The sequence below is a fragment of the Anabas testudineus genome, chromosome 24, assembly GCF_900324465.2.
Source record: "Anabas testudineus chromosome 24, fAnaTes1.2, whole genome shotgun sequence".
NCBI lineage: Eukaryota > Metazoa > Chordata > Actinopteri > Anabantiformes > Anabantidae > Anabas > Anabas testudineus.
In genome coordinates this window covers 14,186,449-14,208,254 of record NC_046632.1, presented here as the reverse complement: position 1 = coordinate 14,208,254, position 21,806 = coordinate 14,186,449, and the positions used below count along the sequence as shown (strand labels likewise).

Sequence of the window (21,806 nt, the reverse complement as noted above, 5' to 3'; positions counted from 1 at the left end):
CCATACAGTTTGTGTTTGTCAGATCTGTCAAACCATGGTGACTTGAGTTAGGGGCTAACAGGATAATTACTAGATTGGTGAGATCTGGTGGGTAGAAGAATGTTAAAGTCGATAGTCATGAGTAGAAAGCACAGATAGATCTAGTCAAGTCGAATAAATTCATGAGACCACACAGATGGAAGTTATAACAAGTGTCTCTCTCTGCAGTCTGCAGAGTTGGCGGCAGCTACTACTGCCTCAGTTCTCCAGAAAATCCAGGCAGCCTCCTTTAAGAGGAAATAAAGTGTGTGTGTGTGTGTGTGTGTGTTTAAAAACAACTACCAGATGACTTGCTTGAGCTGTGAATAAACCAGACATTGCACTCTTGTTAACCTTTGTCACCGACTATGGAGTTTGCTTTTAAGATTGAAGCATGTTTGGGGATTTTTACTCTGCACCCTGCTCTTTGGTGCTCATCCACACAAGCTGGTTATATACATTATACATGTAGATCAATTCCTTGACTAATCTAATGTATTATAATCATAAGGCTTTGGCAATTATAGCATGTGCTTCATTATAGTCATGATGATCTTTAGAGTTAGTGCCTCTCTGATGGTCCTTGAACTTTGCTTACCACAACCATCCTGACATTCTTCATTAAAGTTAGGACTGATATTTTCCCCTGAGGCCTTTGGAGCAGACTGTAACAAGCAGAAATTCTGTGTATCACCCTGTATCTGATGTGGCTTTATGAATACATTGACCACTGTTCAGAATTGTTATCATAAAAAGAATAAAACTGAAACCTAATTCTGTGTATTCCTAATTCTAAGTCTTGTGGTATTAAGCAGGTTATCTCAAAGGTCCTGTTAAGTGGCAGCTGGAATTCAAGGACTTAAAGCAAGTCCAGTTGCCAGTGAACAGCACCTTTGGGAAAACCATGAGCTGGATGACTGAGAATCCTCACAGACTTTGTACAGAACAGGATGTTATGTACAGTGCCTGTTAGCCTGTTATAGTTACATGATCAGTCCAGAAAGCTACTCTTGAATTTTATTTCTCTTTTCCTAAAGAGCTGAAACAGAAAATCTAAATAGTCAAGCAGTAACAGCTCTAACATTTTGTCATTTTGTCTGGAGTATTTTATTTGTCTGGAGATATCCTACTACTGACATTTTCCTATACAGTAACTAGCTCTATCCCCAGGCCTATGCTAGATGGGCTACACCTACTGTATGTCTATTTTAAAGTGTATTACCTTCTCTTTTAGGTTTACCATCCAGCAACCAACCAAGTAAGTATCCACCTTTCCCTTTCTCTTCTGGGTTGAGGGTTTACGTTCAGTGTGGTTTAAGATTTTTAGAGACTTTTGACAAGAGGAAGCAATACAGATTTAGTTATTGTCACCAACCAGTGTTTGCATAGCTGAAGTAATAAATATAATACGTTTCCCCCAAAACCATTATTTTGTCTATCAGGCATTAAATTCTTCAACACCTTGTGGTATTTTGTGCTTCCTATTATTACTGGGATTGTGTTAGAAAGGCAGCATCACTGAATTTATTGTAAATGTGTTGATCCTGTTGTCCATGATGAAATTAATAGTCTGGAATAGTATAGATTGTAAAAATGAGGAGTAATATGCTTTGAGATAAAATAAGTGGTGAGTAGGCGGCCCTTATCTGTGAGATGGAAACAGCATGTTTTGTTCCAGTAAATGCTTTGCTTCTCTGTGTGTGCATGTCTTTCCCTCTCTCGCTGCTTTTTCTTTCTCTCTCACCTCCTCCTCCAGCCAGCAAAGCTGCTCCACTCCCACACACACACATAGACACATAGATACAGACAGTACTATATTCACGCAAGTATGGGGAAGAGAGGGGGAGAAAGAAATGAGAGAGACAGTCGGGAGAGTGAAAGAAAAAACACACCAGGTAGGAGAGACAAAGATGATGATGATAATAGAAAGTGGAAGAAAGAGTGAAATCGAACTGAAAGTCTGTGAAAAGGATTTAAAAGTAACACCAGTGGATAATAAAGTAACTCCATATGTCATTATTTAGAACCTTGGAAGTTGATTTCTTTAAAAAAAAAATCTAAATGCAAAATAAGTTTGTGAATATGTATTGTTTGAAATCCCCATCCTCATTTTCCACACCACATTCTAATTTGTCCAAATAGTACACGTCCCAAAGATATACAATTTACTATCACATGTCACATAGAAATTGTTCAAATACTGACATTTGAGAAGCTCAGAACAATATTTGGTGTGTTTACTTGGAGTTGGTTGATTACTCGATTGATCATTGCAGCTCTAATTGTCTTGTTTAACAAATAGAAATTGAAACTCAGTTTATATAGTGTTTTAGTATTGGTAATGTGCAAATTCCTTATCAACTGCACACATACACACATCGTACTGCACAGTAAGAGCACTGGGCTGTATGAGATTACATGGCATTAAGTCACAGCGACTGAAGTGAAGTACCTGTAATACTTTTCACAAAAAGTTGGACTTTATGTCGATGTTCAGGACAGATGGTTAGTGGCAGGATTACATTGCATGCAGTTGGTTTGGCATTAGGTTCTCTGGGATTCTCTTTCACTCAACACTGGTTATATAAGGATGTATGGGATGATTGCATGCAGACGTAAAGGATGTACAGCATCTACATTGAGCCTTAAACAATGGACTGCTAAGTTTTCTTTGGCTTCACTTTGAATGGAATGGACTCTCTTTGAACAGAGCACTCCTTTCTCATCATATGTTTTCCAGGTTTTGTTCTGCCTCTAGTGAATGCTGCACAGTCTCGATAAAGTGTCAGTGGTTGTATTACAGGCTTACATGTGTTTGCATTCAGCGATTTAAGGGCTTGTATCATTATGGACAGTTTCCCTTGTGCCACATCTGCCAGCTGTGTTTCTGTGAGTAGGTTGGATGAATAGATGGGCGGATGGAAAGAAGAGAGTGAGGGGATGGTTCACTTGATGGACTGACTACTCACTTTTTCTGTATCCATCTCTCTTTCCCACTTTCAGTCTCAGCATCTCATCTCCTCCCACATACTCTCACATTGAGTGAGGAATCAATCCTTCTCACTTCCATTATCTCTCCCTATCTATCTCTATCGCTCTCTTACCACTTCATTCTGGTCATTCTCTACCAATCGAATATACTTGCTGTAGGCACAAATGAGCGTGTCTCTCCAGTCCCGCAACAATCATACCACATCCCCATTAGGTCTATTTTTTTAGCCCACCTCATCCTGCTTTATCTTTTTACCTCTTTAATTGGACTAAAACCTCTGCCTACCTGTCAGCAGAAGCCCCCATACAAATACTGCAATTTATTCATTGGTGACACTGGGTTTATTAGCTGTGTGTAGGTTTTGACAATGGGCACAGAGTTACCATGGGTCATTGCTGCACAATGTCAGGTTCAGTAACAGGGTGTATCGTGGTGAGTCAGATTCTATTCAAACCACCACCACCCTTACTATTTTTTTGAATAATGTCTGCAGTGCAGACAGAAGGCAGCACTGAAAAATTAAATGATATGATATTTATAGTTTCTTTTGAGTTTTTTTTTTTTGCTTAAAGTAATATAACATCACATCAAATGTTAAAGGGTTGCTTGTTAGGGGTAGTTCCACATCTGACCTTGTGCAATGTTGTCACCCTCCTCCCACCCTTGTTCTGATGGTATGTCAGAGGTACAGGTGGACCTCTGACATGGTGACAGTATGGAATATGTCTGCTGAGTAGTTATCAATGCATTAATAACTACATCATTTCCAACTCAGTTTTAATGCGCAAACTAGCCAAATAACGTACGACTGCACAAATGACTCCTCCGGTCCTTAATCAACACAAGCTCCCCAGTCTGATGATACATCGTCCATGCTAATGGAGTAGGCCCCCAGGCATGCTGAAGGCACAGCTTATAGCCCCCCTGGAATACTAGTTTGTGGCCCCAGTTTACATTACCAGCATCAAGCAGGAATAAATTAAACTGATGACAGCTGTTAAGAAAGAACATCCCAAAACTTCGGTGAAAGAGTGTGTACTTAAAGTTATCTGAGTATAATTTGCTAATAGTGGCAGCTGCAGGTAGTGTTAATGGTAACAGAGTAAGTGTAACTGAAGCAGAATAGTGTGAACACACCCTAACACATCCTAACACAACAGATTGTCTGCTGTGTATTGAGATATTGTAAAAGCAGTCTGTGAGTGGTTTTATTTTTTCTTGGAAAATAACTCTCACCCAGACTTCAGTTTTGAAGTGTGACAGAGTCTCTCCCATTCCCCTTTGGACCTGCCACTTCCTCTGGGGAAGCAGGAAGTGGCTGAGATGTGTTTCCTGCTGGAATGTGAGACAGCTTCCTTCACTGCAGCACAGGCTGGCAAGGCTCTAAATCGGAAAGCAACAGGAAGGAACAGGATTTCCTTACTATATATTCACATCAGACACCTGTATTGAACTTTTACTTTAGTCATAGCAAAGTACCAACAGGCCATTCCTCTCTTATTTTGCAAAGTAATTCTTTCTATATAGAGCTTTTAAGTATATTTGTAATTGATTTTGGTTAAAATGTGTTTTTCTGTTAGTGATTATCACTGGCTTGACTCTAGGATAAGTTACACTAGAAAACAAGTGAAGGTTTATACAACACAGTGATCAAAAGTTGTCTCGTTAACTTTACTGCCACACAGTCAACTATGACTCAGCTCAGTACTCACACTCTGTGTCCTCTGCAGAGCTTGAACTTGTTAAATCTTTGTTTAGTACCTTCTTTCTCTCAGCGCTCACACATTCTGCTTTAATGCAACTGAGATCAAGCTGTAGTTCTGTTTCCAGACAAGGGAACAGATATGAAACGGGGATTAATGGCAAATCTGAAGTACTGCATACAAACCAGCAGTTATTCTAAAGCTTCACTAATAAAATTAGTTGAATTGCTCATCAGCCTCATTCAAATTTAGTTTCCTTATTGGTGTGTTTTCATGCCTCTTATTTCCCACCTGTCTGCCCTTTTAACTAAACTACACATGCACAAGTTTTGAAGGGTGAACTGCTTTAATTCTCAGTCCTTCTCACTCCTCTCCTCACTGCAGTGCTGTTGCCCACGCAGAGATGCGCCATTTTGAAAATCTGCAGCTCTTTTCTGCTGACTGTAATCCATGGTGTTCTCACTGTGACTAAAGAAATCACCTGTGCTGTAAGGCAGTGGATAATAAGACGTCCTTATTTACTCCACAGGCTTGTTTCGTACCAGCTAAAAGTGAACTTTGTGTTACAGAATTAAAGCAGAGGGAGTAAGACCATGGTGAGATGTACTTGCTGCTGTGAAACATGTTATTAACTACATTTCTCTTTCTGTCCCTGCCTTTCTCCCTCTCTGTGTGAACCCTTGTAAACCAGTGCTTTGTGATGCATTAAATGTTTTTTTTTTTGTTGCGCAGTAGCTCACATTTTCTTTATGCATAGAGTCCCTTTTATAAAAACCTATAATTTGAGTATGACCAAAGTTCTGGCCAGCTGCCAGGATTTTATTTACTCTTTAGGATGTGACTGGTTCTTTACATTCCTTTTTTATGAAAGTCTCTCCTCCTTAATTAATTAAATTTCTCATTTGTCCTTGTATAGCTCTTCCCCATCCTCTCTCTCAACACCCTCACTTCACTCCCAATCTCTCTACAGTACATCAGCCCCCAGCCACCGTGTTAATTACACCACAGTTCTTTTTCTCTATTATTCACCACTCTGCTATTTCTGTCTCCCTCACTTCTATCCCTGCCTTTGCTAGGTTGCCAGCATTTTGCTAGGGTCTGCAGTGGCTGTTGAAATGAGGAGGGGGCGTGTACTTGTGCCCAATTCAACAACAAATGGCTGTTTAGCGTCATCTGATTGGCAGAGATTAGAGGGCTCTCAGTGGTGGTGCGGAGGTGGCTCTTACTAAGGACCAGGCAGCATCATTGCTGCCGTCTGAGCACAGCTGACTGAGCCCAGAACGTATTTTACTATTTTAATGGCATTTTGCTCTATTAAGTGTAATTGAATGGATGCGGACAGAAAAATTGGTTGGAGTGCTCAAATGAAGGCACATTTTACCTCATTATTAGTTTTATTTTTGACAATGCCACTGTGCCGCTGAGGTCAGACCAACCTACAACCAGATGCAGCAGTCCTAGGAGTGGGAAGGAGTGGAAAAAAAGCACACCTTAAATGAATAGTTTGCCCTGATAGTCGAGTGTAGCATTGATGCAAACACTTTTAAATTGTAAATCTCCTGGGGGGCGTGTACTTGTGCCCAATTCAACAACAAATGGCTGTTTAGCATCATCTTATTGGCAGAGATTAGAGGTAGTTTTTTCCTTGGAGTCCCTCAGGGTTATTTAAACTCATGAAAGGTGACCTGTAGTAACTCTAGCTTTACCTAATACCTGTTATTTTGCCTTAAATGTCTTATGTAGGCTATATAGATGCCTCTCCATCCAGGATCTCACCTGAAATCAGCACTTCATCTTTTTTTTTTTTTTTTTTTTTTCAGCCTTAATGTCACTGAAGTTGTTGACGTCCATGATTGTTTTTACACAAGCACACACACAAGTTTCCATTCTCACAGGATTTGTGAAGAATCTCAAGTCATTTCTGACCAGTTGTTACGGATCTTACCCACATTCTACTCAGTCGTCAGGTGAATGCTGCTTCCAGGCTATTAAAGACTAGACATATGAAAACAGTGTTAAATCGCGATCTGTCCTGTCTTTGGAACAAACAAACAAAAGTGGTCCAAGGAAGGAATTGGTGGTGACGCAGTTTCCTGATTCGACAGAAGTGCTCCTGTAGCAAAGTGTAATGCTGGTTGATGCAATTTTCATCTGTTGTAATACTTAAAATATTCTGTTGAATCAAACAAAAGAATTCCTAAAAGGTTTTTTTTATTATGTACTGTATGTCAGTTTCAGGTTACTCACAAGCTATTTGGAGGTTTTGCTTATTTTGTCCATCCTTGTATATTACTTAAGGACAGTATTGCAGTATCAAGTATTGGATTACATAAACGGTCATTTTGACATTTGATGACATAACACATTCCCTAGGCTCACAAAAACATCTCTTTGGGAATTAATAAAGAATATAGCAAAAAAGATCAAATACCTAATCTCAACCCTTACCCTAAACTAAGCCTAATTTAACCCGTGTCTACACGTGTACATACACAAACACACACATACACACTGTAGCTACTGTCAAATCTCTATAAATCTTTGGACCCTGAACAGTATCCATCAAATATAATGCCTGCAGGTTGGTTGGTTTCAATTGCCTATTTTTAGGCAGTGATGGGATACGGTAAATGGAATGGAATACATAGGAGCCTCACTCAGTCTGTGTGTGCCTGAGTGCATGCAAGTGTCCACTGTTTATTTATTTATTGTTGTATGGACACATCCAAGAGTGGACAAGGTGTGATCACATGCATTTTGCAGTAAATGTCAGCAAATACTAAGGTGTTTCAGAGAAGGAAACACTAGCTTCTCAGATGTGCAATACAGAGACAGTATTTTCATTCCTTTTACAGCTTATGTTTTACTACTTCTGTGCTCCATTTGTATTAGGTTGCATCATATTGCAGTTTGAGACACTAATAATCAGGGATATCTTCATATTTTAAAAGTGATTTCAACTCTGCCCGGCAGCTCATAGTAGATATAATATATAAAATTGATCTAATATCTAAATTTCAAAGTACATAAATGCATGATCCCTTAATATTTTGGTAGAATCAGACGCAGAACTTACACGTGAGTCAGAGACGTGACTTATGTGTACTAGACCAATTGTTGTATGCCCACTGGATTTGTGGTACAGAATGAGTTTGAACTTTTGTCGTGCCTGATCAGTCCACTGAGCTGCCACCTGCCTCTCTCATGGATGGGTGGACAGCCCAACTGAAATGGCTTGTTATTAAATGGGGTTTCCTTAGTACAGTGCCATGGAACACAGAAACCCCCCTGGTAGAGTATCCCACATCCTAACAGTAAAACTGAACCCAGATCTGGAGGATTAAGCATATCCTTCCATATCAGGGCTTAGAGGCCAAAACTCAAGTTGACAGTACAAACTTTAGTGAGGTGCAGTGAGGAGGAATGTGGAGCTATCTGTTTATTGTATTATTGTATTGTGAAGACCAGTAGGGGCAGTGTGTGCAAAAAGACCTGACGGCAAGTGAGTACATGCTCAGTCATCCATGTGCAGCACATGTTGGTGACATCAGACACAAGAATTGCTCAGTGATCTCTCAGTGAGAGGCAAGTGATAGTTTGAGCTGTGAGGTAATGCAGTTACATCATTATCAGCCTATAAAGAACAGATCAGCTTGCTGTGAAATTACTCCACCTGTCTACCAACTACTCCCCACGATCTTCCCTGTTTGTCATAAATAATAGATTAGTCAGCGTGACAGCAAATTGGTTGTATGGACCTGAATCATCTGAGATCACGTGACACAGATACCACTGCCTTGTGTGAAAGATTTAAAGCCAGTGTGATGGTTAAGAGCAGACTATAGGAATTTAGCTGAATGGGCAGCACTTGCTCCATTAGAAGCTGAACTGGCAATGCCAAACTGGAACATCTGCCTCTATGAAAAAACTAGCATGCCAACAAAAGTTAAGAATTATAATCCCAATGAAGTTAGTTTGGAGTGCTGTGGTGTTGCATTAAATTGTTCCTGTAATTTTTACAATAACAGCTGTATACTAGATTTCTTGTGCATTAATACTGTATTTAATATTTAATCAAAATGCCTGTTTCACACACACACACATAACACACACCTTCTTTCCACCTACTCGTTTCATGGGTTGAATATTCCCCGTCTCTGTACTGTAACTCTTTGGTGCAAGAGATGTTTCTATAATGGAAATATGGAAAGTTGGCTATTATGCTTATATGCTCATCATAGAACATAAATTGTATTGTTTGACAGAACACACACACACACACACACACACACACACACACACACACACACACACGTAGGATGTAGGAAGGTTATAGCTATTTGTGTCATTGTTTCACACTGTGTTCCTGAATCACTAAGTGGCACTTATCTTTGTCTGTCTTCACTAAATCCCCGTCTTGGTTTCCCTTTATATTTCCTATCACCTTCTATGTCTTGTTTTTCCCCACAGAAAAACAATATGTACTTTTGGTGATGATGCTTCTTTCATAGATAGGGACATAATCATAGATGTGAATCCAGTGAGCTGGGAGATGGGATGTGCTAACATGTTACATTTCTTACAGTAAATGCATTGCTATTCTTAATTCTTAGCCACTTCCCACTATATGACCAATCACCTCAGCCATCCTCTGAGTGACAACTCTGAATGCAGCTTTCTAATAGGCAATTTAATCAATCTGTACTTTCAGCTCCATTTCCACAAAAATATAAAAACCATACGCTGCCATCTACACTCAGTATTGTTAACGATATACAATTTGCAGTGCCTCCACCAAACACGTAATTTTGTTGTCATTTCACAATTATACGGCAATGTAGTGCGAATCCGGTCTTTGAATCGCCTCAAGGAGATTTGACAGTCATCAGTTGATTGATATTACTGCATCTTCACATCCATTTTAATTCAGAATATAACAAAATTTAGAAAAGATAAAAGAGGTAGGAGTTGATCTGTCATCATTTTCTTTTTTTTCTTCTTAGGTGATTTATGTGTACAAGCAATCCGGGCACCCACATTCGAAGGAAAGCCATTTTTAATTGAGGCCAGAGGTAAGAATATTTGAAATTGCGTGGAGGATAAATCAAGTTACAATGAAACTAATACAAATATCAAAAGAGACATTAAGAACTGAGTCACAAATATGGAAATTAGATATTGCATGTTTGTGACTCAGTGCTTCAGAAACATCTGTTTGACTAATGAAACAGTCAAAAGCTGCTGCAACAATGGAGGTGTGAAACAGAGTGGTCATTCAGATAAACAAGCTTTGACATTAAGACTATAATTAAGGCTTATGCACTTGATTGTTGCTGTTTGAGGTATTTAAAAACAATATTAATAACCAAAAGATGCTGTGTTTCTTTAGAGACCTTATACACAAACATAGGGTATTATAGCATTATAGGTATTATAGGGTCATAAATAATACTGCAAAATTTGTAGTTTATATTTTAATGTATGATATATATCTTTATATTTAGCACTCCTCTAAAGCACTACATAAAAGATTAATTTAGCCCTTTGACACATAGAATTACACCAGTATAAGACTTCCACCTGGTTTATTTTCCTCTGTATAAGGCCATTCATATATTTTTATTTAAAAGTCAATCTTTTAATGTCCATGCAGCTATTGTAACTTCTCATCACTTGACTTCTCACTCTTTACATTCTTTTGATTCTGTTCTGTCCTTTCTGTGTCTTTTGTGGCATTTTGTTATGAAACTTTTATATTTATTCACCTTTTATGTACCTTTCTAGCAAAATTCATATATTCCTCTATAAAATGAAAGCCACTTAGTGTAGCTGGACACAAACTCTCATCACTTGGGCAAATCTCTATGCTCATCTCCTTCCACCGCCTCCATCGCCACGCTGTGATAGCTGGGAATAGAGTTGTGTATGCTATAAAATGCCATTCGCAATTTCACACTCCAGAGAAAAAGACAACAACTGTAGTCTTCAGAGAACCCAAAAAACCCCTTTTGCATTTCAGTGAACCGGAGACGAGACTCCACCCTACTGCCAAGCTCTGCAGAGGGAGAAGAAACAGCAAAGCACGTTTATCTTTCCACACAATTACAGTTTCACTTTGAAAACCTCTGAGCTGAAACACTTTGCACTGCCTGCTGCCTGGCAGCTTTCAAAGAGAATAATGTTTGATTTATTTTTTTTTCCTCCTTATCTTGCCTCTGTGTCTTGGCCTGCCATTTCCTCATCTACTTTCAGACGAGCTGAGATGAAAGGCTGTTTGGCTTTCAAATGGCCGTATAGCATGTAAGAACACTGGGGCAGGAGTATTACATTTTAATACCCAAGAGGTCTGGCATTTTTGTATTACGTTTTTGTTTTCGGCATTTTGCTGGTGCAGTCACGACTGGTGTGTGTGTGTGTGTGAGTGAGAGAGAGAGAGATCTGATGAGTTGAAATTGCTACTGAACATTTTAAACTATATGTATCAACTACTTTAAAACTTTCTGCATAAACTTTAGCAAAGTTGGAAGAGTTGTATGTTTTTCCCATCTGCAGTCACATAAACACTGAAGCCACTGAAAACTGGGAGTCACTAATGCCACTCAGGCTGGGAAAGATGGCTTAGGTGAGAAAAAAAATAATGTGACGCAACAGCCCTCTTTATCTGGGATCTGTTTGTATTTTTTTTGTGCAGCAGTAGGAGACACTGTGAGTGTGCACTGAATGTCTACAATTCTTTGTGTTACCTGCAGTAACTTAACACCCACTTGTGAATGAATGCATGTGCGCACACATGTAGCAGTAGCAGCAGGTGTGTTGTAAGGGCATACTATCAAAGTTTTAGTGTGTTTCTCTCGCTTTCTGTTTATTTTTAATTGGCATTTCCTCACATGGAGCTGTTGCTGCATCTCTAGCAAAGAGAGACCTTTAGTTTTAGCTGAGTGTTTATTTTTTTAGAGTTTGTGAGGATGTTAGAGGCTTGTAAAACACATAGGCGCACTCCATGTATTCTCACGATTACAAAAACATGACACGTCTTGACTTGACTTCACTTGACTCACCAGTCAGTGTGGTAATGATGTCTGTCTGGGAAAACAGGTGTATAATTGTCAGTTATTTGGTCGCATGTAAATAGCATAACTAGTGTATAGTTTTTTATTTTCATGCTCTTCTTCTGCTTTTATAATTTTTCCATCCATTTTTTTCAGCTACAATATGGAGGGATAAATGACTACAGACTTCTAATCCACCCTGCAATTGTCTAAAATATTAACAGATTTCAAATTAGTATTATTATTGGTAGTATTTCTGAAAATGATGAGTATAAATGGATGACATAAGGTCTTAAACTTTGCACCTGAGCTATGCACGTTCTTTTTTCAAGAGCCTTTTCCTCACTCCCCCTCCTTTCATTGTTTTGTGCTAACCTCTGTCAGTCACTTAGTTAATGAACTTATCTGGTCTTTAATTTTTCAGGTGTGCATGAGTCACTGTGTGCTGGAGCAGATTCATAGTCACACAGTGCACGTACTGGAACACCTGTGCTGCTTGACAACAACCTTTAGACTATGGCAGCCAAAAATAACATTTTTAACAAATTTTCTATGATGTACATGTTTTTATATCACCACAGTAACAATAATGACAAAACAACAACACTTGTCTATGAACAGCATAATAAATTAAACCCCTCTGTGTTAGGTCTTGTTTCTTAAACCTGTTTCTGTTTTAACCTTTAAATAATTGTTATCAGGAAAGACTCAAGAGAAGAAGACAAGACTCAACCCACTCAACACAGTCTCAGAGTCTAATTGGAGTACACTACTAGTATTGTTGGGGCTTGCATTTTCCACAGCTGTATTTAAGCTAGTCATTTTTTCAGACAAAACATTATACCACAATAAGTTGCACCATTGTTTGTAACTATTACACTGGTCTGCAAAATCTCATGAGGTAATAATTACACCTTCCATGGGAAAGAACAGCTCTATCTTTGTGCTGAACAATAATTGTTTATTGAAGTTAAATATACTAAATTACGAATTGTCATTTTTACTCTTTTCTTTTTTCCCAAAAGAACCTGGACAGTTGTTTTAGCGAGCCAAGCAGGGCTTCTGTTCTGCAACGAATTCGATTGTTACTGCTGTCACTGTTGTTCATCTGCAGCTACTGGTACTATACATATTATGACTATTACCACTATAAATATAAATACTAATTGTAACAGCAGCAACAACAACAATAATACTGCTTAAACAGAGCTTAATAGAGAAATATGGTCACAAATTCAAAACTGTAAGAGTTTGTTAAAGATACTGTAGGTTCACATCTTCCCATCATGACACATCATATTCCTGTCCTTTCTTGGTTTGGTAATCATTAGGGATTCACATTTTGGCAATTTTCTCAATCAGCAGTTGGAAATGTTTAATCATTAACAATTCATGAAATGCTGTGCTCATTAATAAAACTGTTGTGTGACCTACAGAATGTTTTCCACAATACTTTCTGCTTGACTGACGTAGCCAGTATCAAACTTAACTTATTATGTTTTTAACACAACATTGCCCACTCGTCACATTTGTATTTGTACTATCGAGTCTACAACAACACATTCATGATTTTGCTTTGCTGTGTTTATGTTATAGCCATTATTATCTATCGGATACAAAGAAGTCCATCTGCTAACAGTTTCCAGTTGAATTGGCCAGCAAACACCCGGGACTTAACTGCACTGAACAGCGATACTACATATTTACCTCCAAAGTCGACCTCAATTAGACATTGCTAAAGGTTACTGAATGTCTCTCAGTATAATTGGTCCTCAGCAATTGCAGAGGGGCATGCTGTGCCACATTCATTCATTTCAATTCCCAGTCTCCCAGTCTAACAGTATAATCCTCTCCCTTCTCACTCTGTCCTCTAACTCTTCTCTTTACTCTGTTTTTTTAGCTCTCTCCAGCTCTCATTAAAGAGTACTACATACTTCTCTGCAGAGAAAGAAAAGGTAGTTAGTTGGGATATGCTGAGTTGTTTGCTCTTTGAATGACTGACCACATGTTTGGACCAGGACTTATGAACTGTTCTTTGTATTTAGTTTTAAATTCTCTGCATGTCCCTAGAGCACTGTGGGGCTACATTACACATTAATACATTTATGTAGTGTCAATTTTGTCATGGTGAATTAATAAAAATAACTACCTAACCTTTATGACCCTTACATACCTATGTTGACCATTACAATGTCATTCAGTAGTTTAATGCACATTCTCTTCTGGTGAACCTTTTGATATGGTGTGGATGAGCATATCACTTGTGGAACACGGCTGTTAACAGTGTAACAGTCTTTTAGCCTAATGGGGAAATTGAGCAATCGAGTCTAGGTAAAGGAGCTTTTTGAAAAGTGCCAGAATACTGTGTCAGCATTCGACTTGCAATGAAGTAAGAGATAGGACCACTTTAGATTATTTTAGTTTTTAATTGATGGCTGTGATAATGTTGATATTTGTGTCTTTCATTCTATATTTCATAAATATCCTTAACCCTTCAAGGAAAATACTGCTTTGTGTAGGCGGTCTAAGTGTTATCCAAGGTCTTCATAAGCTAGGTCATACATTCTTCATTGCTCCGAGGGATGGCTATGTTAATACCAAAACAAATCTGCAACATTTTTGTACTCTTATCCTAGACTTAATCTTACTTTTCCCTATGATGTTTGTTCTTACTTGTGTTCCACGATGGATTCACCAAAATCCCATATCTGTGCATTGCTTGATTCAGACTAATGACTACCACCTGTACATGAGGATGTGTGCACTCCTCAAATTTGACAGCATAATCAGTATCCTTAAAATAGTCATATAATGCTATCTGTTCTCCTTTGTTAGAGATAAGGTTTTCTTCACATAAATGTCATATGACAGTCAAAAAGAATTTCACAGTGTGAAGCTTCAGCTCTCTTGTCACTAGTCAGCACACAAAAATATACACATTGACTTTTAGTCACGTTAGAGGAGCCAAAGCTGTTAATAGTTTATCTATCAGTGACTTATTACTTGAACAGTGCTGTACTGGGACAGAAATAAAGCCGGTTATACAGGTTGCATCGTTGAGCATTAAAACATTGTAATAAATAGACTCACTATGTGTTAAGCTCCAAAAACACTGGCTTCTAATGTCTTTTTTACTCTACATATTACACAATCATTCTATTAGTCCAGTCCAAGAGAGTCTGTTGGGAATATTTTAAGCTTAAGTTTCTTCCTTTATTTCCCTGTACCTTTCTTTTTTACCAATGATTTTTTTCTTTTATTCACAGAACAAAGTTCTCCTAGTTCACTCCATGATTGCAATGCAGACCACCTTTTAGAGACTACAGCTGTGAAAGGTCAACATCAGCACATTTCTTTCCATTCACATTTGAAAAGGTACAACCTCTCTATTATTCTTTCACTATAAAGAATTCAAACTTACAGTCATGAACATAGTTTGTGTGATATTACTGATGCATGTAATTAGTATGTTATGTGCATTGTACTGCATTCTTAGTACTCAGTGTTTCTCAAATGTTAAAGCAAGCCATCTTTACAATATCTTCTAATTTTTGGACACCATTGATTTAAAATTGTTTGTTTGTTTTTTTTCCTTTGTTCTTTCTGCAGCACCAAATGTGCCTGTGAGATTCTCTTGTCACTTTACTCAGTGGGCATGTTGACCCAAATCTAATCCAGTCAGGACCCCATCCCTATCTTTCCCTCCCATCTCCCCTCCCTGCACCCTTTCCCATCTCCATCATGACCAGTCTGAAGCGTTCACAGACAGAACGCTCAGTTGGGGGCTCAGTGCCAGCTTCTGATGAGTTCTATACTCGCCGCCTGCGACTGCCCAATGGAGGGGCACCACCTCCCCGTAGTGAGAGTGCTCACATCTCCTCTTCCTCCACCACTGGCACCAACCCTGGTGTCCCCAAGATGGGGGTCCGGGCTCGTGTGGCTGACTGGCCACCAAGGAAAGATGGGGGAGGAGGAGGTGTTTGGCATATCACAGTTGAAACTGACTCACCCAGCTCTACGAATACCACTAGCTCTTCAGGATCAGGAAGTGGAGATAGAGAGAGACTTGGAGGAGGGGGAGGGGGAGGAGGTGGAAGTGGCGGTAGTGGTAGTGGTGGCGGTGGCGGTGGAGGAGGGGTGTCAGCCGTCACAGCTCACAGCAATCTGTCAGCCAAGCTGGGCCACCTGATAAGCCCACAGGACTCATCCATGCTGCGAAACATCCACAACACACTAAAGAACAAGATGCAGAGCAAGGGAAAGGATAATCGCTTCCTGTCACCGGATGGTTATCTGGGCTCACCTCGTAAAGGCATGAGGCGTATTCGCCAGCGCAGTAACAGTGATATAACCATCAGTGAGTTGGATGGGGATGGTAATGAGGGCTGGTCCTTCTCTGGGTGGACACCCATGCACCGTGAGTATGGCAGCACTTCCTCTATAGATAAACATGGTGTATCAGGAGAAAGCTTTTTTGACATGCTGAAGGGATACCAGTCCTCTGAAGCCCCTGATCAGCGAAGTCCAGCACCAGAAAGGCTTACAGAGCTTCTTACTGTGGCCCCGATAAAACAGGCTGCCCTTGACCTGCCAGATGGACCTTTAGGTTCAGCCAGAGGAAGTCCTGCCAGTCGACTGAAGGAACGAGAAAAGCACTTGAAGAGGAGGTCAAAATCAGAGACAGGTGGAGAGTCAATATTCCGTAAGCTGCGCAGCGTGAAGGTGGAGGGCGATACATCAAGGGCTGGCTCAGATGCTGAAGATGGGGGTAAAGGAGAGGAGAGTGGCCCACCTCCCAAACCCTGGATGTGCCAAAAAGGCTTTGCCCATTTTGATGTCCAGTCTCTACTTTTTGACCTCAATGAGGCCATTCAAAGTCGACAGTCTGGGTCCAAACGCAAAAACACCACTACTGGTGCCTCGGCTGCTGCTGCTGCATCTGCTTCAGCTACTTCCTCCCTATCTTCCAATCAGAGTGGAGTCTATGGGTCACCATGTGGCTCACAAGAAGAGCTGAGCAAGGAGGGTACTGGAGGGGGACACGGCACCAACCCTGCTTTGGACCCTGGTGATGACAAGAGCAATGATCTGGTTCTTAGTTGCCCTTGTTTCAGAAATGAGATTGGTGGAGAGGGTGAGAGGAACATCTGTCCTGCTAAACAGGTAAGGTTTATACAATATAATGACTATTCCTGAAATGATGTCTGCTTTACTTATGATTACTGCTTTTACTCCTGAAAAGATTAGGATCTGTGACTCTTTTGAATAAAGTTAATCCATGAAGTATCTGGGCATTTTGAACACAAAGATATTAACAATTGCTTGTTGTCCATTGCAATAAATATAATGATAGTTGTCAGCCTGCTCACCTTATTTTGTCTTGTCTTTCATCCTTTAGCAGGGCAGTATAGGCAGTGGAGGGAGCTCAAGTAATTCTTCTGGCAGTACAGAGGAAGGACCGTTGGATGCCACCCTCACTACCCATTTTACCAACGCTGGTGTGGCTGTGTTGGAAGCTTCCAAAGATGGGCCCAGCCAACATGCTGACAGGTCTAAAAGATACATTGTGGAACACGTTGACCTCGGCGCCTATTACTATCGAAAGTACTTCTACCTCAGAGGTAGGCAAAATACAATAGTTTGAGCTTTAAGATTTGGGTTTTTTTTTGTCTGTCTTTTGAAAGGTGATTAACAGAGCCTGAACATGGCTGTTGCAGGCATCAAACGGTGCTATTTCAAGTGGAATATGTGTATTTATCCAGGTGTCGCTTCAAGAAATGTGTTTCACATTGGTCCATGGTTCATTTCAGAAAATCTTGTTCTTCTGTCTTTCTTTTCAATTCTTTACATCCGTCCCGCCTTTAAATCCCATTCAACTTCACCCTAGAACACTGGAACTATCTCGGGGTAGATGAAAACCTTGGCCCAGTGGCAGTGAGTCTGAGAAGGGAGAAGCTGGAAGAGCACAAGGACCATGGCCAACAGTATAACTACAGGGTCATCTTCAGAACAAGTGAGGTAATTAAAATGCACACATGAGCCTCTTACAACTAACATGCTCTGTTTTCTTTACTAGCTTGGGGATAGGATATACAATCAGTGTAGCTCTTCCTTCTGTACCGAGTGTGTTTGGATTGTGTAGGAGTATGTACACAACCTAAGTGTAGGAGTTAATGTACACAGTTTAGCTTATTGAAGAAACAGTTGGAGGAGAGATTATAAATCCTTGATCTAAGGGTTGTCAGATAAGGCTCAAGGTCCTAGATTCCACTGCCCCCAATCTTTAACACCACCTTAAATTATTGCACATTTAATTTAATTTATTTATTATGCTAGTTCTGTACTTTGCAGTCATGGGAAATCTTTTGTGTATCCCTCCTAGCCTTTGCTAATATCTCCTAGCTGCCATCTTCTATAGACTCACTAGAGCCACAGATCCATAACCTTATTCCCTGAACTAAACACCCACCTACCATCTTTGTCAGCCTTCATTTGTGAAGGACTGAGTGGTGCCATTTCACATTTAAACAAGACTAAAATAGCGCTAAAGGTATTTGAGTGGAGAAGGAAAAGCATTGCTCTCGTATTGAAGTGCATCATGAGTAATAGCCCTTGCAATCTCTTGGGATGACGCACAACCTACTGTGCTATGTTTTTCTCTATTTTCTTCTCTTACCTTCCTCTCTGCTCTAATTGCTATTTTCAGGCCAGGGAGGGGGGCAGGTATACATATGTTTCTATGTGTGGGAGTGAGTGGGATGCACTGATGTTGAAGAGAAATCCAGTGTCCACTGAGTACAGCAAGTGCCCTGTCCCCAGATAAAGGGCTTATTTAGTTCAGTTTGATTAACCCTGAGTGTGTTCATCAATATAGGTCAATGTAGAGACACAAGCACAATCCACAGACACTTAATAAGTGATTCTTAATATACTATGGATATTTAGCTTTTTTTGTTTGTTCATGAAAGATAATCAGGTCTTAGTCCTTCTGTCCTCTTGATTTATTTGTGGAAGCACTACTCAAGTTTGTTCTAACCTTAAAGGTCTTCCTAGTAGAAAGCATGTTAACAAAACCTGCACGCATTCTTTTTTTTTATACTACCAGCAGAGGCAAATAATCTGGCAGAATGTTTGCATCTCAAAGAAAAAAAGATTGATTTCATGAGCAATCCTGAGTCCATGATGCTCCAAAGGATATTATTCACTGATAAGAGCCCTCTTATAGTACACATTGAGTATTATTGAATCACAGGCGTCCTTGTGGGTTTCTAAACATAGACTTACTAGTTTGGTCGTTCTGACTGGACAGCTAGTTTTGCTTAAATCTTTGCTGTGAATCTTTTCCAATGCTGCTCCAATACTACTGTGATTTTGCATTACTTTCAGCTGGTTAGTAGTTTTTCTTAAATCACATTAGATTAAAATTTTTGTTTCCTTGACATTACTGTTTTCCTTGTTTGTTGTCTCCAGCTGAATACCCTGAGAGGCTCCATCTTGGAAGATGCAGTACCCTCCACATCCAAGCATGGCTTAGCTCGAGGCCTGCCTCTCAAAGAGGTGCTAGAGTTCCTGGTGCCTGAACTCAATGTTCACTGTCTACGTCTGGCACTTAACACACCTAAGGTCACGGAGCAGCTGATGAAGCTGGATGAGCAGGGGGTAAGGAGCAAACTGACTTAGGCTGGCTGAATTGGATATATTGGAATAATTTCTTTTTGTGTCCCTCTGTCCAGGTAATAAAAGGACACAATTACTCAGTTGAATATGATCTATTCAAACTTCAAATTGACCCATTGAACCATGATTTATCATTGTTGTATTATATATGGCAATTACATTAAATTTTCATGTAATGTTTGATTAATTATTTTCTGTGTAGGTGTTTCTCCATAGGAGTATGTCTCATTGTGGAGCATAGTTATTTAGTATTTATGCTGTATTTAAATCACTTCCAAAATCTTATACATGTGGAAATTGAGTTGAGAAACTCCTGCACATACTATATTGGGGAAGTCTGACACTGTCACACACACAAAAACTTCAAAAGAAGAGAAATACAAAGCTAGCTCTTTGATACTTTTGCTCCCTGATGCAATCATCAGAAGCCAAACCTCTGTAAATGTCAACATGATTTCTCTGGAAAATGGCACCGTGATCACTGCAGAACAACTCGGGAATGGTAATACTTAAAATGCCAACAAAAATGCCAACATGGTTACTTTGACACGATTTCTACACAGTAATATACAATCTCTTTTCTCTCTACAGCTGAGTTTCCAGAGAAAGGTGGGGGTGATGTACTGCATGGCAGGCCAGAGTAGTGAGGAGGAGATGTACAACAACGAATCAGCTGGTCCTGCACTTGAGGAGTTCCTGCATCTACTGGGGGAGAGGGTTAGACTGAAAGGCTTCACCAAGTACCGGGCTCAGCTGGACACCAAAAGTATGTACATACACAGAATGTGGCAGTTCTCTCAGAAGTATAGTTCAGAAACCTTCAGATGGTATTAACACTGCCAAACTAATGTCCGATCCACATGTCCGATCCACTGACTGTGGTATGCAGTCAGTGACGTGTTTGTATTGTGTAAAGCTAATATCTAAAAATAACCAGAAAGATAGTCTTTTTAAAATGGCAAAGTGTCAGCAGCAATTACTGACAGCCCACATATAGTGCTCATAAATTAGGTCTTAAACCTTAGCTTTTGACACTTTTGCTTCTGCCCTGTCCCCAGTCTCAGTTTACTTTGATCTTTCTGATCTCCTTTTAGTGAGTCTTCAGTTTCTCGCTATTAACAGCCTTAAAAGCAAAAGACCTTTTAATTTCCGACGTGACAGATGGCCTATGGTGTCATATTGTTGTGTGGGGAAAAGTACTGCTGTCTTCTCTGTTTTTTCTCAGTGTCTCCTTCCTTTGTCTGACCACGTCCACATTTGCCACAAATAAGATTTTAATGTTTGCTCCCTCCACGTTTTTGATATTCTACTTTATACTATCTTTATATCAATTAGGTTCTTTCCCAAAATGCTTTGAGAAGCCTAAACTCATGCAGGGCATATAATACAAATTTCAGTAACCTATAGTAAATTAAATACCCCCATGCAAGCACTCCCTATAGAAGTGTGCATTTAATTTAAGCAATCAACCTAGGTTAAGTATGGGAATTTAAACACCTTGTGACTGTTTTTCTCTGAGTCGAGTGCATTATAGACTGTGGAGGTGGTTTTTGATGTGCACCGGCTCTCTCTAGGGTTAGAGTGTTAAGAGCTCAGGAACACTGTGTCTTCTGATCAGCATTTGCAGCAGTGGAATATGTACAATATAAAGATGGTGTTGATTGTAAAGTAGTTTATAACAGAAAACAAAAGCAGAAAATTCTTATCAATAAATACTTTAGTTTTGTAGTTGACTGTTTTTTGACAATCTGACTGCAGACAAGGGGTCAAATCTGTCAGAGTGGGTGGTCTGGGATCAGTTCTTGTTGGAGGACTTTGTGATAATGGATTTCTTTTTGTTTTTTCTGTATTCAAATGAGAAAAATTTGCATGAAAAATTTACGTATAATTGTATCCCTGTCAGCTGATTCGACGGGCACCCACTCCTTGTACACCACATACAAGGATTATGAGATCATGTTCCATGTGTCCACCATGCTTCCCTACACTCCCAACAATAAACAACAGGTATGTTAATTAAGGATATCACACTTCCACCACATGGCAAATATATATATCTATAAATAGTTTGCATTTTTTTATTTATTAGTTGTTGATTAAAAAAAACCCCGCACATTCATTTTTCTGATTCACTCTAGCCACTTTCTCAGGGACACAAGTACAATCTAATGCAATCCAATACAGCTGACATGCATTTTACTTTTACAAGGTTATAATTTTTTAGTTTTTAAGGGAAGTGAAGGTAAGGTAATACTTAAATGATCTCCTTAGGGGCCACAGCAGTGGAGTAAAAAAACATCAGAACAGAATAAATCTACAGTATAGCACAAAAATACAGCAGAGAGCAATAATACATAAAATATAATG

At 39.5% G+C, this 21,806-nt stretch overlaps 1 protein-coding gene across 4 annotated transcripts in view; it reads left to right on the top strand.

The window, feature by feature from the left end:
- The window catches only part of sipa1l1 (signal-induced proliferation-associated 1 like 1), a 62,699-nt gene that overhangs the window by 18,318 nt on the left and 22,575 nt on the right, over positions 1-21,806 (top strand). For 2 of the 4 annotated variants that reach the window (XM_026341093.1, XM_026341090.1), the window contains exons 2-9: positions 9,717-9,785; positions 15,029-15,137; positions 15,372-16,925; positions 17,161-17,383; positions 17,650-17,780; positions 19,233-19,421; positions 20,031-20,205; positions 21,343-21,446. In XM_026341093.1, the coding sequence (XP_026196878.1) occupies positions 15,504-16,925; positions 17,161-17,383; positions 17,650-17,780; positions 19,233-19,421; positions 20,031-20,205; positions 21,343-21,446 (2,244 nt within the window). In that variant the 5' untranslated portion in view covers positions 9,717-9,785; positions 15,029-15,137; positions 15,372-15,503. Of the gene's footprint in view, positions 1-1,252; positions 1,277-9,716; positions 9,786-13,662; positions 13,718-15,028; positions 15,138-15,371; positions 16,926-17,160; positions 17,384-17,649; positions 17,781-19,232; positions 19,422-20,030; positions 20,206-21,342; positions 21,447-21,806 lie in introns of all 4 variants that reach the window. The other 2 variants (XM_026341091.1, XM_026341092.1) reach the window with 2 other exon arrangements.